This window comes from Solanum tuberosum, unplaced genomic scaffold (genome assembly GCF_000226075.1).
Source record: "Solanum tuberosum cultivar DM 1-3 516 R44 unplaced genomic scaffold, SolTub_3.0 scf00172, whole genome shotgun sequence".
Taxonomy (NCBI): Eukaryota; Viridiplantae; Streptophyta; class Magnoliopsida; order Solanales; family Solanaceae; genus Solanum; species Solanum tuberosum.
This window is the reverse complement of record NW_006239095.1, coordinates 181496-200886: the sequence shown is the minus strand read 5'-3', so window position 1 is coordinate 200886 and position 19391 is coordinate 181496. Positions and strand designations below refer to the sequence as shown.

Below are 19391 nucleotides of genomic sequence, written 5' to 3'. Positions count from 1 at the left end.
ATTTTCATTAGATCATTATCTTCTACTTGTATTATTTCCCTTAACACTTTTAATTCAAAAAATGAATCTAAACCATCAATATCATAATAACTATCACATGATAAAGAAAGTTCAAAGTTAAGACAAAAAAAAAAATTCTCATCATCTAGTGATCTCAATATTTTACCACTAAATAAGAAATCAAAAATATTTCCATATGTTCATCTAGTGATCTCAATATTTTACCACTAAATAAGAAATCAAAAATATTTCCATATGTTCATCTAGTGATCTCAATATTTTACCACTAAATAAGAAATCAAAAATATTTCCATATGTTTCAATTGATTTAAATCTATTTTGAAGTGAAAAAATAGTTTGATCTACTCTACATATATAAAACAACCAATTCTAAAAGGTTCTTCAAAGGACTTTGTGATTTCGCTATCCACATTTTCATCAAATTGTTTCTTACGAAATTCAGTTTATTTTCATCTCATATGCAATTTCCTTAGTAGAAATCATAACACTCATAATACATATAATTATTATTTTTTAAATAACATATATAAGTAATTGTTTTTTTAAATGGGGGCCCCAAAATATATGGGGCCCCAAGCGATGGCTTTAGTGGCCTAGGGGTTAAGACAGCCCTGGTCTAAATCCTAAACCATAAATCGTAAATCTTAGGTTTTAGGCCCCAAGCTTTTGAGTTTTGGGTTTATGGTTTAGACTTTAAGGTTGAGGTTTAAGGTTTAAGGTTTAAGGTTTAGGGTTTATGATTTTGAGTTTTGAGTTTATTTTTTGGGCTCTAAGATGCAGTCGTTTGGTTTGAATTCAAGTTATGATGGAATAAGTTATATTGATATTATTTTTTATTGAATTTTTGGTTTGTTGTATTCAAAATAATAAATCTTAAGAACAACATATATGCTTACAAAAATACCGTTCATGAATATGAAAAATAATGTATAAAAAGTGTTTAAAAAGATATTTTTGTCATTTAGTCATTTTATCTTGTGATAAATTGTCTCGGGATTATTGTACCATCCAAGGGAAGGGATAATTTATCCTTGTATTAATTATTAATCATGAGATAAGTTATCACGAAATTGCCAATCAAACAACAAATTTAGTGACATTATAATTTAATCGTAGGACTATTTAAAGTTATCTTTCACACCAAACGACCTCTCAGGGTTTATGCCGTCAGGTTTAGATTTTAGGTCCTTAAGGTTTGACTTGTTTAATTTTAATAAACAATTATTTAAATTATATGCCACAATATGAATTTCAACTTATGAAAAACTAAAATAAAGAAATTCCAAATGGATAGATAAATCGTAAAAAGATATAACATAGATAGTCTAATGATAATTACATATTCAATTCCCCACAAATCAACTATAGTATCATCTTGTATACTTAAATGATACAAAACTTTAAAGAAACAATTTATGGTTTATAAGTTACATTTGTGGAACAATAATACTATTTTTCTGATGTTCTTCCTCGAGAAGTTTGACAATTTTGGATGGTAAAGAGTAAGGGGGAGAGCTTTCATTGGTATCAGTGTCAAGCATACAAAATGTTTTGTTGTGAAAACGTACCACATGAAGTATTCCAGGAAATAAAATGGCTTTTAGTTCCATTTCTTGCTGAGGCAATATCAATGACCATGCTGATGTCAAAGTGTCTGGTGGTAGTTCTTTAAGAAGATTCCTCAACAGATTAATCATACACTTTGTTGTTTCTTCTGTAGCAAGATGTTTTCCACCACATATAACCTTAAAAAGTGAAACTAAATTAACTATACGAAATTGAATAAAAAAAGTCTTTAGTTTGATTCAAAAACACTCTTAAACTTGACACAAATTGTTCGTTTCGTTCTTGAATTATTGATAGTCTTAAAAATACACCTCTATTTGACCAGATTAAACTTAGATACATCTCTGATCTGCCATATTTCATAGAGGAGTGTTGAAAGCACCCCTAAATTAGGGATGTATTTCGGTCATGTTGCAAGATCAGAAGTGTAAGTTTAGTTAGTCAAAGAATTGAGTGTTTTTAAGATTGTCAATAGTTCGATTATGAAATTAATAATTTACACCTAATCTAAGAATGTTTTCAATACTTATCTCATTTAATATTTATCAGGAGCAAATAAACAACTCAAACTGGCATCTATAGATTCTGATATGGAACTAACCTCTGCAAAAATTGACATAATTTTTGGGAAGTGTTCATAATTGGTACCCAAAAGTTCTCTATCTGACCTGAAATTGAGAAAATTTGATAAATCATTAATGGGTCATTTGGTTTGGAATAAGTTATCCTGACATCAACTATTTCGGAATGAAATAACTTATCACATCACTAAGGTATAAATGGTGGGATAAATAGTCTTATGATTACATAATACTTTCAACTAAACGTGGGATAAAATCCTGCATTTTATGAAGATATGACATATTAGAGTTTGCAAACAAATCCAATACCTTTCAACCATGGAACATAGTTGACCATGAACATAGTCACCTTTTACAGGCAGGCAATTCAACCAAATGGGAATGACCTACACAAGGATTCAGAATCAGAAATTATAACAAGACTTAACATTAGGGATTCTGAGAAGGACAAACCTGGGCTGAGTCGATAAGTTCTCGATGAAACTGAAATATTTTACCAAGGGTAAAAACAGCACTATCATATGCAAGTTCATTCTCAGGTTCACGAGCACGTAAATGCATTATCACTACATTGATCCGTGACATAGCCTCTGAACATAAACGCGTAAGTTAACAAAAACACTTGCTTGATTAGAAGTATCACATTCAACAATATTAATACCTCTAACAAAAGGTTTGAAAACAGAACCATGATATTCTGCATAAAACCCAAGTCCATGTAGAGCATTCTGAACATGAAGTCATTGGTGTTTTGGTTAAACCATACTGTGAGCAACCAACTTGAGTAACAGGAATGTAAGCAATCACGATGATCCAAACCTGTCTAACTGCTGGGTTTTCGTCATTGCTTGATTTCAGAAGCAAAGGTAGAAATTCATTACAGTACCTAGTTGGCATAGGAAGTAAGTGATTTATCAAAATGGTGACACCCCAATAATTTAAGAAAAACTCATACAGATAAATTAAACTCACTTTAGAGCTGCTTCAGAGCAATGCTTCACAAGACCACCAAAGATATAAAGTGATGTACATCTCTCTAGACTTGTCATTTCTTTGTCCTTAACAAAAATCGGAAACAATAAGATATGCTAGATATGAATAATGATAAACTAACGTCATGTTACAATAGTGTCAATGAACTTACCCACATCGGAATCAGATATAATGATAGCTCGTCAAAGTAAGGCAAGAAAACAACCTTGAATGATTCGATTAGTCTACCTAATATGCCACCAGCCTGTTCAAGAATAACAGCAGAACCAAAGCGAAAATGCTTGAATATATAAAGACAACAGTGTATCACTTTAGTTCCTGTTTTAATATAGAACATACAAGTTTAAATATTTGATCTTGTTGATGTTTTTCCCCTCTCAGCAATTCAGCTTCCTCAGCATCGAAGTCTTCTGTTTTTTCTCTCTCTGTGAGTTTTCCTTGGCTATTTAAATTTTCTGTAATGACATGCTTTATCTCATCCACGACTGGACGAAGCTGATCTTCATTGAGAAGTGGTCCACATAGGCAACATTTTCAAAAAACTTCATACCTAGCTCATAGTGAAACACTGAAAACTTTGGATCAAAACAAATAAGCAGTGTTTAAAGATCACGAACCTGAAGGCACAGTCGTAATGTATACAACATATGTACATATATCTCTGTTTCAAGCTCCTGCATTATATAGAAATCAAAGTGTTACTTTCTCATTATCCAAATAGAAGAAGCTTAATGTTAAAAGTAAACCTCATGCAAAGCTTCCACCAAATTCAGTATTATACTGTCCGAAAACTGCTTGAAATCCGAATGGCTTTCACCTGGAGCAATCCCTTTCTCATCAGCCAGTTTAGCAGATTGCAAAAGGTGCTTCATCGCTATAAACATTACAAATTAAAAAGTCTTGGAGGTGATCAGATAGTTATAAAAGACGGAGAAATTAACTATGTGAAATCCTGAGAAATCTCACCTTCAACTGTATGGAACCTGACCTCTTTGAAATGGAATTTCAAAAGTGGAAATAAAATTGAAGCAGTCTGTATCATTTATCAAGCATTAGGCCATTGAAACCACTTGTCAAATTTTCAGTTCGCGATCAAAAGCACGGGTAGAAAGAAAGAAAAAGAGAGAAGTCCAAGTGTGACAACCTGGAAAATCCATGGGTAAAAGTCTTCCTTCAATTTGTAAGCAACCATGACTAGGGCTTTACATGCTAAAGCTTTCTTCTTTAGGGAACTTTCTTTTATACATATCGTTGAATTGCCAACCTTGACTCTGTGTATACTGCAAGATGTTATAATGTACATAAAAAGGCGATCACTCAGAGCAATGATCAGACAAAAAGGCGTACCTATTATCAGCTAAACAAGTATGGTCTGAATCTGGAGATAATATGATTTTATCAGGTTCGAGTTGAGCACATTGAAACAAAAGGGGCATGACAATGCTGGTGCAAGGAAGAAAATCTTTCCCTCTGTCCTCACAAATTACACTAATAGCCTGCAATGAGATCAAGAAATATAGAGAGACCAATCTTGAAAGAATGTCTGACTGATTAGCACGTGGAAATTCTTTTTAATTTGAAAGGTGGCGAAGAGATTTGATCCCAGGGCCTCTGCCTGCTCTGATAACATGTTGAAGTGCGTGACCATCTCATCTAAAAGCTTAAGCTATTAGAGAGAACACCATTTTATTAGTTAACGATATTCTCAACAACACATACCTCTAGCTTGTAGATCGTACTTGTATCCTTATCATCCTCTTGTGATCCTTGTAATGACATAACTGCTTCCATAATCTCTAAGTTCTAAATAGAAAAATAGAAAACGAATAAACAATAAGCTCTAAGTTCAGTGAGATGTATAGAATCCATTTGGTATAACTGGTGGAAGACCTGTTTTGGAAATACCGAACTGCCAGGTTTGCGCATTGACATGATCATCTCTACATCTTTACTTGGAAAATTTGCTTCTACCAGGGAAGCTTTCCAAAGTGGTTTAATAGATTCGTAGTTGTTCCCATAGAACTCCTGTTGAAGTAATGTTAATATTAATATATATATAACCAGCTTAATACAACATACTCTTAATAAAAGTTGAAGCAGAATTACTAGGTAATACCTTAAAATGCTTAGGCAAACGATCGAGTACAAGTGACGCTGATTTTTGGACCTTTCATGTCAAAAACAAAAAAAAAAAATCAGGCAAGTAAAGACCTCAAGGACATTCAAGGGAGTAACAAGCTTTGAATTTATAAAGGAGGGCGGGATAATTATATTGGGAACTTGGAAATTATGGTTGTTTCCCTTAAATGTATTCGTAATATTGTCTGTTCATTGTTCAAGAAAATGATCTGATTTCTCTTGCACTTAGTCTACAATACGTACCGCCGCAACAGTATGTGACGACAGTTGAAGCAATTTATTGTGTAATCCATGGATGTAAAGTGTCAAATATTCAGGCGTGCCAACCTCAAGGAACTTCCAGACCGTGCGTATGACACTGACCTAGGAAAATATGAAGATAGTAAAGTTAGAGCAGGGATTATATCTAATAAAGTTAAAGTTAAGCCCATTGAGAAGGTTCAGTAAGAAAATTTTGCAACTGTAATTTGGGACATATGATACGAGCATCCAAAGGAGTTCATATCATCGTAGGACATACAGACCTGCACTTGTACACTGTCATCATCCATAGCTTTGGTTAATGCTGGCACTACTTGGTGATGACATTGTTCTTGAAAATGGGGACGCATTAAACGCAAAAACATGCGAATTGCTTCCATGGAGGCGAATCTGACTCCAGGATGAGGATGTCCCATACAATCCAGAACCATTGTCACCACTAGATTCATATTCTTAATCATCACCTATTATAATGAAGAAGAGATGAGAGCAAGCAAAGTACTTAGTCTAGAGAATAACAGAAGAAAGTATAATCAAGGTGACCTTCTGCTATCCCAAGATCGTTAACTAATCAGTTTAAATGCAATTCTTAGTAGTGTATCAATAAATACACACCTCTGAGCAGCCTTCAACAATCTGAGCAAGTGCATAGAGTGCTGCGCATGGCTTCTGCCACGAGTCGTCAGCCAAGTAAGCAGGGAGCTGCTCAAAGGCAACAGGACCAACAGTCTTACCACCCAGCGCATTGGACAACCGGTTTAAACACATCTTAAGAAAAACTAAATCATCATTGCTATCCCATCTACCATAAGGATCAGGCAAGAGAGGGTCATAAACCTCATCCTTTAACAAATTCAATAAAATTGCAAAATATTTTTCAGTAAACAATGGATACTTCTTGATCATGCCAGGGGTCTTCTCCCTGGCCTCAACCAATGTCATCACGAATTCAACCGCCAAATGTCTCGTTTTCTTTTCATAACTCTCACATTCAGCTATATCAAACATGGAACCCACCACAACCACAAGCTGCATCCTGAAGAAGCTAGGCTCATTCTTGGCCAACTCAATCAAAATCTCGAACTCAGACTGAGCTGATGCCTCACAATTTTCTTCCAATGCCTCATTCAGCATGTCCATCATCGCAGGCAACAGATCCTGAAACCTCTCCCTACCTTTGAACTCCCACCCGTTGAATGAAGTTACTCATCGCCGTCAGGGCAGTGATCTTCACGTCTAGATTAACCAGGGAATCATTCAACGTGTTTAGGAACATAGGGTGTAATATATCAATGTAATGGACTATTGCTTCACCGTCAATGTGTTGGATTAATTTCAACAAACAAGTTTAAAATTCTCTCTCAAATGGGAATTAGTACTGAAACACCTATACAAGTTGGCTAGCTTAAGATCTAATGAGTTAGGATCCATATTGCTAGTTCCGATAACAGATGATCGCTAACGCTCTATTTTTCTTACCAGACTATTTTTTTGTACAGTCTATGGTATACCTCATTCTGCTTTCTATACTAATAATATCATGAGTGAAATCAATGACAAGATGAATGTTTAACTTTGTCTTATTTGACTTTTCTTTGCCAATTAACTGATGTTTGACAAAGTGGTGAAATTGGTAGCAGCAAATGAGGACTTTCTTCCGTAAATCATGAGATATTTCAATGATCTAATTAGAGAGAGAGACGGCTGCTATGGAGTTGTGTAAGAAAAAATGAACATATATATAGAAAAACCATCTTTCCTACCATACGAAAAGGTAAATTTCGTAGACACTTCTCCAAGATCAATATTATATACTCCGTTGATTAAGGTAAGGTCAACTCTCCTTTCTATTTCCAAAATTCTGAAGTTGGCGAAAAGCAGGGCTTTGAACTAATTTTCTATATAGGCAGTTGGTATTTAGTAGTAATGAAAAGGTAATGTGGGATGTCAATGATCTAATATGATACCGAGTCGTGACCTTAGAGCTATATCTGACTAACTTCCTGCCATATTTTAATAAATGGTCTCCTGGTAAGGCTATCAGCCATATTTTCTATGTGCAAGTGGCATTAGCTGAAAGCAACACCTCTAAGATTATATATGTATTAAGGTCAACTCTTTTTTTTTTCCATTTCTTAACCATCACAAGTGGCCATAATGAAATGCAATGTATTGGGGTATAATGCAACAATAAAGTTGAATCATTTTTAATTCTTCATTAGGTGTAATTTAATTTCATTATTATGCTTTATATTAAGTGAAAATATTTAGTCAGGGAAGCAAGTACGGGACTTTGCTCTCCGGAGTCCTAAAATCTCTTGTTCATTCTTCTTTCTGGTTAAAAGTATAGAACAAAGTAGTGAAACCTGGATCACTGTTTTCTGCTCTGTCAAAGTTGTTACAAAAGGTACGTGATAGACTTTTGAACAAACTTAATTTGTATTAACTAGTTTTTCGATACGTGATTACCAATTCAAAAAATATATGTTATAGTAAATAGTTTTTTTTTTTTTTTTGATAACCGAGAAATCCGTCTGTGACCCGCTAGCTTAATTAAGCGAAGATTTGAATAATAAGCTTTGCACAAAATAATACTGCAAATTCTTTTGTGAATGTTCAATGTGGATCGTCATATATATCTTTTATTCACGCGAACCTATGAAGATGGTCAATGAAGAAATTTATTAGTTAAATGCAATAATGTATATATTTATTTCAATTTGATGAGGTTCAATCATGTAATTAGTCGTATCTCACTAATATTACCTTATAGACGATATTTGTTGTGTATTTTTCTTGTCAAACCAGATGTGTTTTGCACGTGTATTCCATGTTAAACTGTTTATATGCCATATGAGCATGTGAAGAAAACAACAAAATTTTATTTTTTAGAACTATTTTTTGTATATTAATTTTTATTTTGTAAGTTATAACATAATAACTGACATTCTTGTTGTTGGTTCTCATATTTGACTTCTCGATTGATTGTGTACATAAATCAAAGATAGTTATCTAACTGTCCATAGTTAACTGAGAAAAGTTTCCTTTTTTTTTTTACCCGAAAAACTAAAAATTAAAATTAAAGAATATATTCTATTTGTGAAATCATATATATAATCACATGTTTATCTTACACCCAACAAAGATATAGTTCATATACTTGTAAACGATTTTCAATTTATTAACTTAAGCATAATTCATCCAAGGAAAAATAACACCATGTTATCACATATATAGGGGCTGTATAATAATATAAAAAATTATTGGTCAACAATTTTTAAAAACTGTTTTTTATTTATGTTTTTTTAAAATGTTTTGTTTTTTAGATATATATAGATAAATTTTAAAAGTGAATGGAAAAAAAACTACCCCATTTCTACAACTAACTACTAATTGACCGTTTTAAATATTTTTTAAAAATAAGTTTTTAAATTTTTTTAATGGTAATTATTGTTTTTTTACCATCAGTTTTTTAATTAATTTTTTAAATAATAATAATTATAGTTTTTTTGTGGTGCTGACACGTGGCACTTTTTCTTCTCCTTTTATAGATAGATAGATTAGATTTTAATTTAGTGTAGGGACAAAATGAAAATGTTTATTCTATATTACAGATTATAAAGTTTATTTTGTTAATGATAAATTTTAAATGATTCATATATGTTCACATATTTTCACATTTGTTGTGAGTTTTTTTTTTTAAAAAAAAGAACTCGGAACATTTTAAAATAATATATATTGAAGTTAGAAGATTTTGTTAACTTGATAATACATTTGTGAGTCGTGACATATATAATACCTTAATTTAAATACAAATATATATATATATATATATATATATATATAGAGAGAGAGAGAGAGAGAGAGATATTTGCATTAATAAAAATATTTATAGCATAAAAATTAGCTATTAAATAAATAATAAGTATTAAACTAATACAAACTTCAACTAGCGTTATTACAAGTCATATGAACCTTTCTTCGTCTAAAATACTGAAATATTAAGAAATAGTAAATAAGAAAAACAAAAGGAAAATATTTATATAGTAATAACTATTTTGAAGCAAACTTCCTGACAATCAAAATCACATAAGTAGCATTGATATATAAAGTCACTATTTTGTCCTGAGCATCAAAAAACAAATCGTGACAATTCTCTAAGAAATATTGAAGGTTGACCCTAGTATCAGTTATTGTACAATTTCACTTGCTTGGATTAACAAAGGGTAACTAGTTTAGGCAAAAGTAAGTAGTAGACAATCAGAACTCTTTGGAACCAGTTCTTTTTCTGTTATTGTTTTTCCTGGTGACTTTTTTCCCCATTCCCCTAGTTGTGTAGAGTTAAGAGTATGCATTGTGACTTTCAGATATAACTTCACATTTTCCAGAAAACATTTAGTGCAACCAAACAGTTTTTGTTATTTGTGATCACACACATCTTTTTCTTAAATATTATCTGTTTGTTAGTTACAATCAAGCATAATGTTCTGATACAAGAGGAAGAGTGCAATCAACATATAAAGGAATTCTGTGTTAATTTCACGCAATATGAAGAGCAACTAGATTATGGAGTATGCATTGTTTGTCCTAGAATGTGATTTGCTTTTAATCTCTTTGCTTGCAGAGCTGTCGACATATATCCACTCTGAGGAAATTCTGCTGGAAAACAAATGTCTGAAATAGAGAGGAGATTTCTTGGTACTTTTTTGTTTTGGGCAACTCAAAAAGGAAGGATTAAGGAGGGGAGATTGCGCGAACATGGAATGCAAGTCGGTGACACTGTCTCGGGACCAAGGGCAGACTTATCTTCTGCTGAAGTCAAAGAAGGTTATAAGTTTCTCCTTTCATTGGTTCCAGGGAGGTGGCCTTTACCAAATTTATGCAGCCCAGTGTTTCAGAAATTCATTGAGCACATCCTTCAGAATGTGAAGGATCTTCTCATCAACAAGAAAGATTTCGACAAGTTTGTACTTCTGAAGAAAGAGTTTCAAGTCCTTGAAGAAAGTCTAAAATATCTAAAAACCTTCCTCAATTTCATAAAAGATGCAAGCATGGAGCTAGAGAAATCCAACATTCTTTTTAATCATATAGAGGGCATCACAGTGAATGCTGCATACATATGTTACCTTTGTTATGTGGAAGAAATGGATGGAGATTCAGCATCTGTGTTGACACTTCAAATCTCTCATGTTTTGAAATATATCAAGCCCATTGATCCGGACGTTGCAGAAATCTATACTGGAGCTCTAAGAGGTTCAGTTAAATTGCAAATCCAATACAGCCGGGATGTGATAGAATTTGTTGAAGGTTTTGTTCATTTCATCTTCAAGGATTTGTTGGAGTTATCAGACGGTGAGGCATGTTCTTTGATGCTTCCTCTTAAAAAGGATCAAATCAAAAGCCTTGCCGAAGCATCAAAGCAATTGGTAACTTTGCTCATTTGTCCACCAGAAGATTTATATGTTATACAGGAAAAAATGAGTGACAAACTTACTTGCATTGAAGGTCTGATTGCTGAGGTAGTATCTGTTGCTTTCTCTTTCGATTGCTGAGGTAGTATCTGCTGCTTTCTCTTTCTCCGTTGACAAAGCAGCAGAAGTTAACTCGGTATTCAGTGACTTGTTAAAAAAGATTGAACATGTCATGGAAGATCTAAAAGATGTGATTCTGAAAGATGTAGTGTCATCAAAATGTAATTTTCCTAGGACAAATGGATTGGGGTTTATCGATTATCTCTTACGCTATCTGAAAGAGCTGCTGCAAGACGGAAAGTGTGATTCTGTTGTCAAGCATCTTATTGAAGAAGCTCAGGAAGAGTTATATCTCTTAAGATACTTCTTGAAGGAAGTTGAGAAGAAAAAACATGAGTTTGAGGAGGTGAAGAAACATGATCTATGGACAGAAGTCATATCTCTAGCATACCAGGCAGAATGCATAATTGATTGCCTGGTTACCGGAGATTATCCTGTTTGGTATCTACATTTGTTATGTAAGATCACAACAGAAACTAAGGTTGTAAGGGATCATTTGAAAGAGTTCCATGCTACGATTACGCAAGAAGTTGAAGTCCCAATCGAAGAACAAGCACCAAATCCTGTCAGACAAGTAGTTGAGACTACACTACCTGATGAGGTAATGGTGGGTTTTAAGAACGAGGCTGACTTGCTAATCGAACAGCTCACTACAGGACCAAAGTGCCTAGTTGTTGTGTCTATTGTAGGGATGCCTGGTCTTGGAAAGACTACACTAGCAAAGAAAGTTTTTCATGATGAGAAAATGCGGCTTTATTTTGACATCCAAGCTATGTGTCGTGTTTCCCAAACTTACGACAAAAGAAAGTTGCTGCTCGGAATTTTAAATCAAGTCAAATGTTCTAACCAACAGAATGAGAAAAATCCAGCAGATGCTTTGCGGAAATTTCTGTTAAGAAAGAAGTACCTTCTCTACATTGATGACATATGGAGTGTTGACACATGGGAATACTTGAGCAGATGCTTACCGGATAATAAAAACGGAAGCAGGATTTTATTAACCAGCCGAAACATTAATGTGGCTTCCAACATTAAATTTGAAAGAGTACTTCTTGAACTTCGTTTTCTTGACAAAAATGAAAGTTGGGAACTAATGAAAATCAAGCTGTTCAAGGAACAAACTTGCCCACCAGACCTATCAAAAGTAGGAGAAAACATCGCAAGTAAGTGTAAAGGACTACCTCTCCTTGTGATTTTGGTTGCTGGAGTTTTGTCTGGGATAAGCAAAAATGAGGGAAGTTGGAGAAGAGTCGCAGAGAGTATAAAGTTAGATACTGTTACTAGTGCAAAAGAGTGCATGGAGGTTATAGAACTGAGCTACAAGCACATGCCAGATCATCTCAAACCCTGCCTTCTATATTTTGCATCATTTCAGGAGGATGAAGAAATTCCACTCTCAAACTTGGCATGGTTATGGACTATCGAGGGATTGGTGCCAAACATAGGGCTCGATGCAAAAATTTTACTGAATGATCTCATCGGTAGAAGCTTGATAATGGTGAGCAAGAGAAAGTCCACTGGAGGAGTCAGAACATGCCACATTCATGATATGTTACATGATTTTTGCATGACAAAGTCTAAGGAAGAGAAGTTTATGCAACTAACAAGCACCGGGAAGACTGATTTGTCTAGTTCCTTTTATGAGCACCGGAGGCTTTGCATTCATCATAGCCTTTATTGGGCAGGGAAGATTGGAAACATGCAAGTTCGATCTGCATTCTTCAGACCCCCGAAATCTGGCTGCCAGGAATTTCTTGATCTTGAGAACTTTAAACTATTAAGAGTACTACAAATGGAATGTACTATGTCGGAGAGTTCATTCCAGAGATCAAAAGAGCTGATCCATTTGAAGTACTTAGGAATCAAAGGCTATATGGTATCTATGCCATTATGGATATCGAACCTTTCAAACCTAGAGGTATTGCTTGTAATAACAGTAGGCAGTGGCACAATTTTACCGATGACCATCTGGAATATGCCAAGGCTAAAGCATGTACATGTTGAACCTGTTGCATCTTTTGATGGACGCATTCCTCAGACATCGACAAACATAGAGACCTTGGCCACAGTGTCTCTCACTAATGAGCTAGTAGACTACATGGTCAAGAAGGCAAGCAGACTGCGAAAGCTCAAATGCCACTGTAAAGAGCCTCTCAAACTCAAATTACATGCTCTTCAACTTGAAACACTCAGTGTAAACGGTAAGATTTTGAATTTCACCTTTCCCGCGACACTAACAAAGCTAACTCTATCAGATGTTTTGTTGCCACAAAGTGAACTGTCTAATATCGGAAGATTACCAAATTTAGTGGTTCTCAAGTTGGAACATAGAGCATTTCAGCAGGAAAAATGGGAGATCAAAGATGAAGAGTTTCTGAACCTCAAGGTTCTTAAATTAAGATCCCTTACAATAACAACATGGAATGCCTCAGATGAGTCCTTGCTTAACCTCGAACAGCTTCTGGTAGAAAACTGCTTTAATCTTCAAGAAATTCCAGTTGGAGATATTCGTACTCTAAAGATAGTTGAAGTGAAACGATGTGGTGAGTCTCTTGAAAAGTCAGTCAAGGACTTTAAAGAAGTGCAAGAAGGATATGGAAATGCAGAGCCCAAGGTCCTTATTTACCCCTTGCATATAAAAAACGGCAACACTGGTTTAACAGGTAACTGACTCAAGATTAATTGCATCATCTTTTGAGCTTGTACACTTTTACCTGTTAAATCTTTCGTAAAATATATTTGAGAAGTGTTTCTTTGCTGTGCAGAAATAGAAGATTGCGATTGAAAGAGGGGATCTAATGGACCAGTTTTTCTCTTAAGCTGTTTCCTCTGTTCATTATGCATAATCATATCCAGCTAGATGGATAATTTTCTTGTTTTTGAGTTTTGTGTGTACTTCAAAAAAAAAAATTCAATGGATCCATTGCATTGACATATGAACTTTATTATATGATATTTTGTATGCTTTTACATTAACACCTTGTTTGGATGGTAGTTACCCTTTATATTGTATAGTTAGTTTAAATACAATACTTGTTTGGATTGTTACTTAAATTTCATTGTATTGTATCGTTTAAATCCATTGTTAGGTAACGACAAAAATTTCAGTGTGATCGCATCGTTACCTTAATATTTTGTTCTCATTTTGTCTTTACTTATTATTTTATAATTCAATTTTAACCTTTACCCTACCTTTTCATAGTATCTCTACCCCAAAACGTACTTTTCTCATTGATTTATCAATCAAATTGTTGATGTGTGATATTTATGTAACGATGGAGAACAATACAATCTATCCAAACATAGCATACATTAAAGTAATACAGTATGCACAATACAATATGCAACAATACCCACCATTTTCACCTCATCTCCGCTCATCTCTGTCCACCACCAACTCCATGTCTTCTTCTAGATCTACAAATATACCCACCATTTTCACCTTCAGCAAAACAGAAATCGGCAAAAAAATAAAATGGTAAAATTGTTAGAACAATAACAAAACAATTTCTTAGTTGATAACATGTTCTTGAAGCTCTAAAAGCTCTCCCTGTGCACGGCCGCTTGCCATGGGCAGGAGGCCAAAGAGCACAAACCTAGCTGAAGCAAGCACACTATGAGGTACACAAAAGAACACGCAACCTGGTAATGGGGGACCGACACAGCTTAATTGGTGACAACAAATTAATTGGTGAAATTGATTTGGGGGATATTAGCTCTAAGGTAGAGTATTGGCACATTCCTATTGTTTGCTATGTGTTGGGTGCACACCCACCATATACAGTTCTTAATGGATTTATCCAAAGAGTGTGGGGTAAATATGGAATCAACAAAGTGGCAATGATGAGGAATGGGATTGTCATGGCGAAGTTTGATAGTGAGGAAGGAAAATTGGAGGTGTTACAGGGAGGTATCTATCATTTTGATAACAAGCCGTTGATAGTTACGCTTGGACTCCAGAAATGGAGTTTTCTAAAGAGGAACTTCTGACCGTACCAATATGGATCAAACTGCCAGGATTAGATTTCAAATATTGGAGTGCAAGGGGTTTCAGTAAGATAGGTAGTCTAGTAGGTAAACCGTTGATGGTTGACAAACAGACTGAAAAGAAATTGGGATTAAGCTATGCTCGACTGTTGGTTGAGGTTAATGTGGGGAAGACACTACTTGAAGAGGTGTTGTTTAGAAATGAAAAGGGTGTGGTAATTACACAATCAGTGACATATGACTGGAGGCCATCTTTATGTGACCATTGTCATAAATATGGTCATGATAAAGATAATTGTAGGAAATTACATCCAACACAACAGCATGTGGATGAAACGAAGGAAACCAAGGAGGAGGACAAGATGCAGGCTAATGCGCGAGTTGATAAGGGGAAGGAGAAAGTGCAGCAGATTTGAAAGTATGGGTGGCAATAATAGGAGGTTTCAGCAGGGAAGAAAAACGATCGAGACTCAGCATGTCAGTGCAACAAATGCTTTCAAACCTCTTACTATACGAGATGAGCCTGAGCAAGTTTCTAATGAGGGAAAGGATGGTAACATTGTCCAAACCCCTCTGGGGAATGGTTACTCTCCTTTGTTGGAATGTTCGAGGCCTAAATGGCCTCAATAAGCAGAGGGAAGTGATGTACCTCTGTAAACAGCTTGATGTTTGGGCTTCTCGAGACCAAGATTAAACATAAACGTATTAATAGGGTTGCAGTATCAATGTTTGGGGGATGGAAATACAACTCTAATCATAGTTCTCACCATAATGGTCGGAGTTTGGTGGTATGGAAAGAGGATGTCTGTGAGGTAACTATCTGTAGTGAATCTGACCAAGCTGTAACTTGTTTGGTTAAGTATTTACCTCTACAGAAGGAGTTTTATAGCACCTTTGTATATGCCCAAAATGGGAGGGAAGAAAGAAAAGGATTATAGAGTTATCTTACACAAATAGGATATGGAATGGATAAACCATGGATAATACTGGGAGATTTTAACAATGTATTACATGCTACAGATAGACTTGGTGGGGCACAAGTCACTTTCTCAGAAGTGTGCGACTTTCAAGACTGTCTGGACACCTGTATGCCGGAGGAAATGGGGAGTAATGGGAAGGCCTATACATGGAATGACAAAGGAACTACAAATGGAGTGTTCTCTAAAATAGATTGGTCTTTTATAAATGGAGTATGGGTAGATGAAATGTTTGACTGTCGAACAACATTCATGAATGAAGGGGTAAGCGATCATAGTCCAATACATGTTAGAGGTGGGGGCAGAGTGGTAAGACAAAGAGCAGCATTTAAGTATTGCAATATGTGGAGCTCTCAAGATCAATTTAAGGGTATAGTTCAGAAGTGTGGCAAAGACAAGTCCCTAGGTGCCTGATGTATCAACTAATGCAGAAATTGAAGATGCTGAAAACTGAGATACGGAAGCTACATACTCAACATTTTGCAAATTTGTTGGATGAGGTTAATAAGCTTAGAGGGAAGTTGCAGGTGGCACAGGATCAGTTACAAGCAGACCCTCCAATAGGCTAAAACAACATGAGGAATTAGAAATTGGTAGGGAATTTAAAAGGATGAGCTACTTGGCAGAAATGATGTTGATTCAGAGAAGCAAAGCAACTTGGCTGAGACTAGGGGATGATAATACTCAATATTTCCATTCCATTCTCAAACAGAAAAGGCTTCAACAAACTATTACTCAGTTGCAAGATGAGAACATGCAGATGCAAACTCATCCTAAACAATGTTGTTATAATTGTCAGGTATTTCTCTCAACTATTAGGGGAAAAGGATTTTGGACAACGACAAAAGGCTGAAGAGGTGTTCTTAAAGAATGGAAATCAGTTATTTGTGTATCAACAAGTGCAACTACTTGAACCGTTTACCAGGAAGGAGGTGAAAGAGGCAGTATTTAGCATCAAAATAACAAAAAGTGCATGACCTAATTGTTATAGTAGTGGGTTCTTTAGAGATGTCTGGGATATAATAGGGGAGGATGTTATTAATGTTGTGCTGGAGTTCATGAAAACTGGGAAGTTGTTAGGACCGGTTAATGCAACTGTAATAATCTTGATTCCTAAAGTCAAAAGACCTGATTCAGCTAGTCAGTATATATAGACCAATTTCCTGCTGCAATGTGATATACAAAGTGATTTCCAAGTTGTTATGTAGCAGACTGAAGAAGGTGTTGCCATATTTGGTAAACCAAACTCCAGCAGCGTTTGTAAAAGGGAGTTCTCTAGTACACAATGTCCTTATATGTCATGATCGATTGAGACACTACAAGCGGAAAACTACACCAATGTGTATGATGAAAATAGACTTAAGGAAAGCCTATGACATGGTGAGTTGGGAATTCATGAAGGAAATGCTACATGGTTATGGTTTCCCACAAAAATTCTTCCACTTGATTATGGTGTGTATAACATCAACAAAGTTTTCAGTCAGAGTTAATGGAAACAATTATGGCTACTTTGAAGGGAAAAGGGGCTTGAGATAGGGGGACCCGTTATCACCTTTACTCTTTGTACTTGTAATGGAGTACTTAACTAGAGTCTTGGCAAAAATGGGACAACCTCCAGACTTCAGAATCCATCCAATGTGTAAAAATCAGGCTCTCAATCACCTCATATTTCCTGATAATCTGATGATATTTAGTAAAGGGCATGAGGAGTCAATGCAAAGGATTGTAGAAGCTTTAAATCACTTCTCCAAAGTAACAGGACCGGTAACCAATACAGATAAGTCTAGTATTTTTATAGCTAGGGTATCCGATGTTGTCAAAGAAAGACTGTTAGAAATGACTGACTATGTCGAAGGTGAGTTTCCTATCAGATATCTAGGACTCCAACTGTCCCCAAAGAAATGGTCCAAAATAGAGTGCAACAAGCTATGCCAAAAGATCATCGAAAGAATCATATCAGTATCAAATAGGCATTTATCGTATGCGGGGAAGTTGCAGGTTATTACATCTATCCTATTTTCCATTCATAATTTTTGGGGGGCTGTATTTATTTTGCCTTAGAGTGTAGTTAAAGAGATAGATGGGAAATGTAGGGAGTACCTGTGGGGAGGCACTGAAGGAAAGAAGAAAACTTCTCTAGTAGCTTGGGATAATATTTGTAGGCCTAAACAACAAGGAGGCTTAAGTATCAAAAGCTGTAAGCACTGGAATGTGGCATCAGTTGGAAAACATATTTGGTTACTAATGGAGAAAAAAAGATATTTTGTGGGTAAAATGGGTGAATGAATTATATATGAAACATGATTGTGATTTTTGGACAAGTAAACCCCTTGGGGATTGCAGCTGGTACTAGAAAGCATTACATAAAATGAAGTTGAAGATGAGAGCATGATATAACAATGATAACTATTATTTAACAGGTAATGGTGAGTATTCAGTGTCTTTGGGATATGAAAGTCTAATAGGCAGTGTACCGAAATTGGAGATAGCTATTCTAATATGAAATAGAATCACAGTACCTAAACATCGATTTATCAATTGGCTTGCTCTTTGGGGTAGACTTCTTACGAAATACAGAATACAAAAGATAGATTTCGGGACAGGAGATACTGATTCCAATCTATGTAATAGTGCAGCACGTAAGATGATGAGCATTTATTTGGTCAATGCCCATGGAGTAAAGAGGTATGGTTGGGGATAAGCTTACCATGTAAAGGGGTTAAGGATATGCATCAAGAATAAGCACTGGAATAGAGGGAGAAAAGTAGTGGTTGCTGCTACATATGAAGTTGTAATCTACTACACATGGCTGACTCGAAACCAAGTGATCTTCATGAAGGCAAAAGCTAATAGTAGGTTTGTAATCCAGTAGATAAAACATATCATCAGGGAGAGTTCACATTTTACTGCCAAAAAAAAAAAAAACTTTACCAAAATTGCCAGGAAGATTTATTTTCCTCTGTACTGGAAATTTTTGCAGTGTGATCGTTTCTTCTAACGAACCACCAGCTACTGTCAGATATTCCAATCTCTGCCATTTGAAGCAGAACCGGACCGGCAATTACGATTCTGACCAGAGCTTCTTCGGAGAAAAACGATGATAAACACCGCATATGAAACTGACAGAAAGTGGTATTAAAAATTGGGGAAAAGGGATTTTGATGGCTGCTTAGTGGTTTGTTCACCGGAGATGGAACGAAAATGGATAATTGGCGGTGGGACTATGGTGGAGATGAGGGAATCCGTGGTGGTTTGTTTTTAGGTTGTTAGGAGGTACAGGTGGTTCGGCGGTGATGTGATTCGGTTTGGTTCGATTCGATTCGATATGAATTAGG

General features: G+C 35.3%; 1 protein-coding gene, 1 long non-coding RNA gene and 1 pseudogene across 2 annotated transcripts; 1 reads left to right on the top strand and 2 right to left on the bottom strand.

The window, feature by feature from the left end:
• Nucleotides 1-1342: 1342 nt before the first annotated feature.
• On the bottom strand, nt 1343-6908 carry LOC102594023 (importin-5-like; annotated as a pseudogene).
• A 915-nt stretch (nt 6909-7823) lies between these two features.
• LOC107061806 (putative late blight resistance protein homolog R1B-16) lies at nt 7824-14045 on the top strand. The gene is made up of 4 exons (XM_015311655.1): nt 7824-7968; nt 10186-11080; nt 11115-13755; nt 13858-14045. Exons 2-4 carry the CDS (start codon nt 10232-10234, stop codon nt 13875-13877), a joined length of 3510 nt encoding a protein of 1169 aa, XP_015167141.1. The 5' UTR covers nt 7824-7968; nt 10186-10231; the 3' UTR covers nt 13878-14045.
• A 278-nt stretch (nt 14046-14323) lies between these two features.
• On the bottom strand, nt 14324-19391 carry LOC107061805 (uncharacterized). The gene is made up of 2 exons (XR_001474244.1): nt 18988-19391; nt 14324-14509 (listed from the first exon to the last, which is right to left on the bottom strand). It is a non-coding gene; the product is annotated as an uncharacterized lncRNA (long non-coding RNA).

What these genes read in the sequence shown, in the direction of transcription:
- LOC107061806 (XM_015311655.1), top strand. Translation starts at nt 10,232, where the DNA reads ATGTCTGAAATAGAGAGGAGATTTCTTGGTACTTTTTTGTTTTGGGCA. An exon ending in TTGAAGGTCTGATTGCTGAG is followed by an intron (nt 11,081 to 11,114) that starts GTAGTATCTGTT and finishes TCGATTGCTGAG; the next exon opens with GTAGTATCTGCTGCTTTCTC. An exon ending in CGGCAACACTGGTTTAACAG is followed by an intron (nt 13,756 to 13,857) that starts GTAACTGACTCA and finishes TTTGCTGTGCAG; the next exon opens with AAATAGAAGATTGCGATTGA.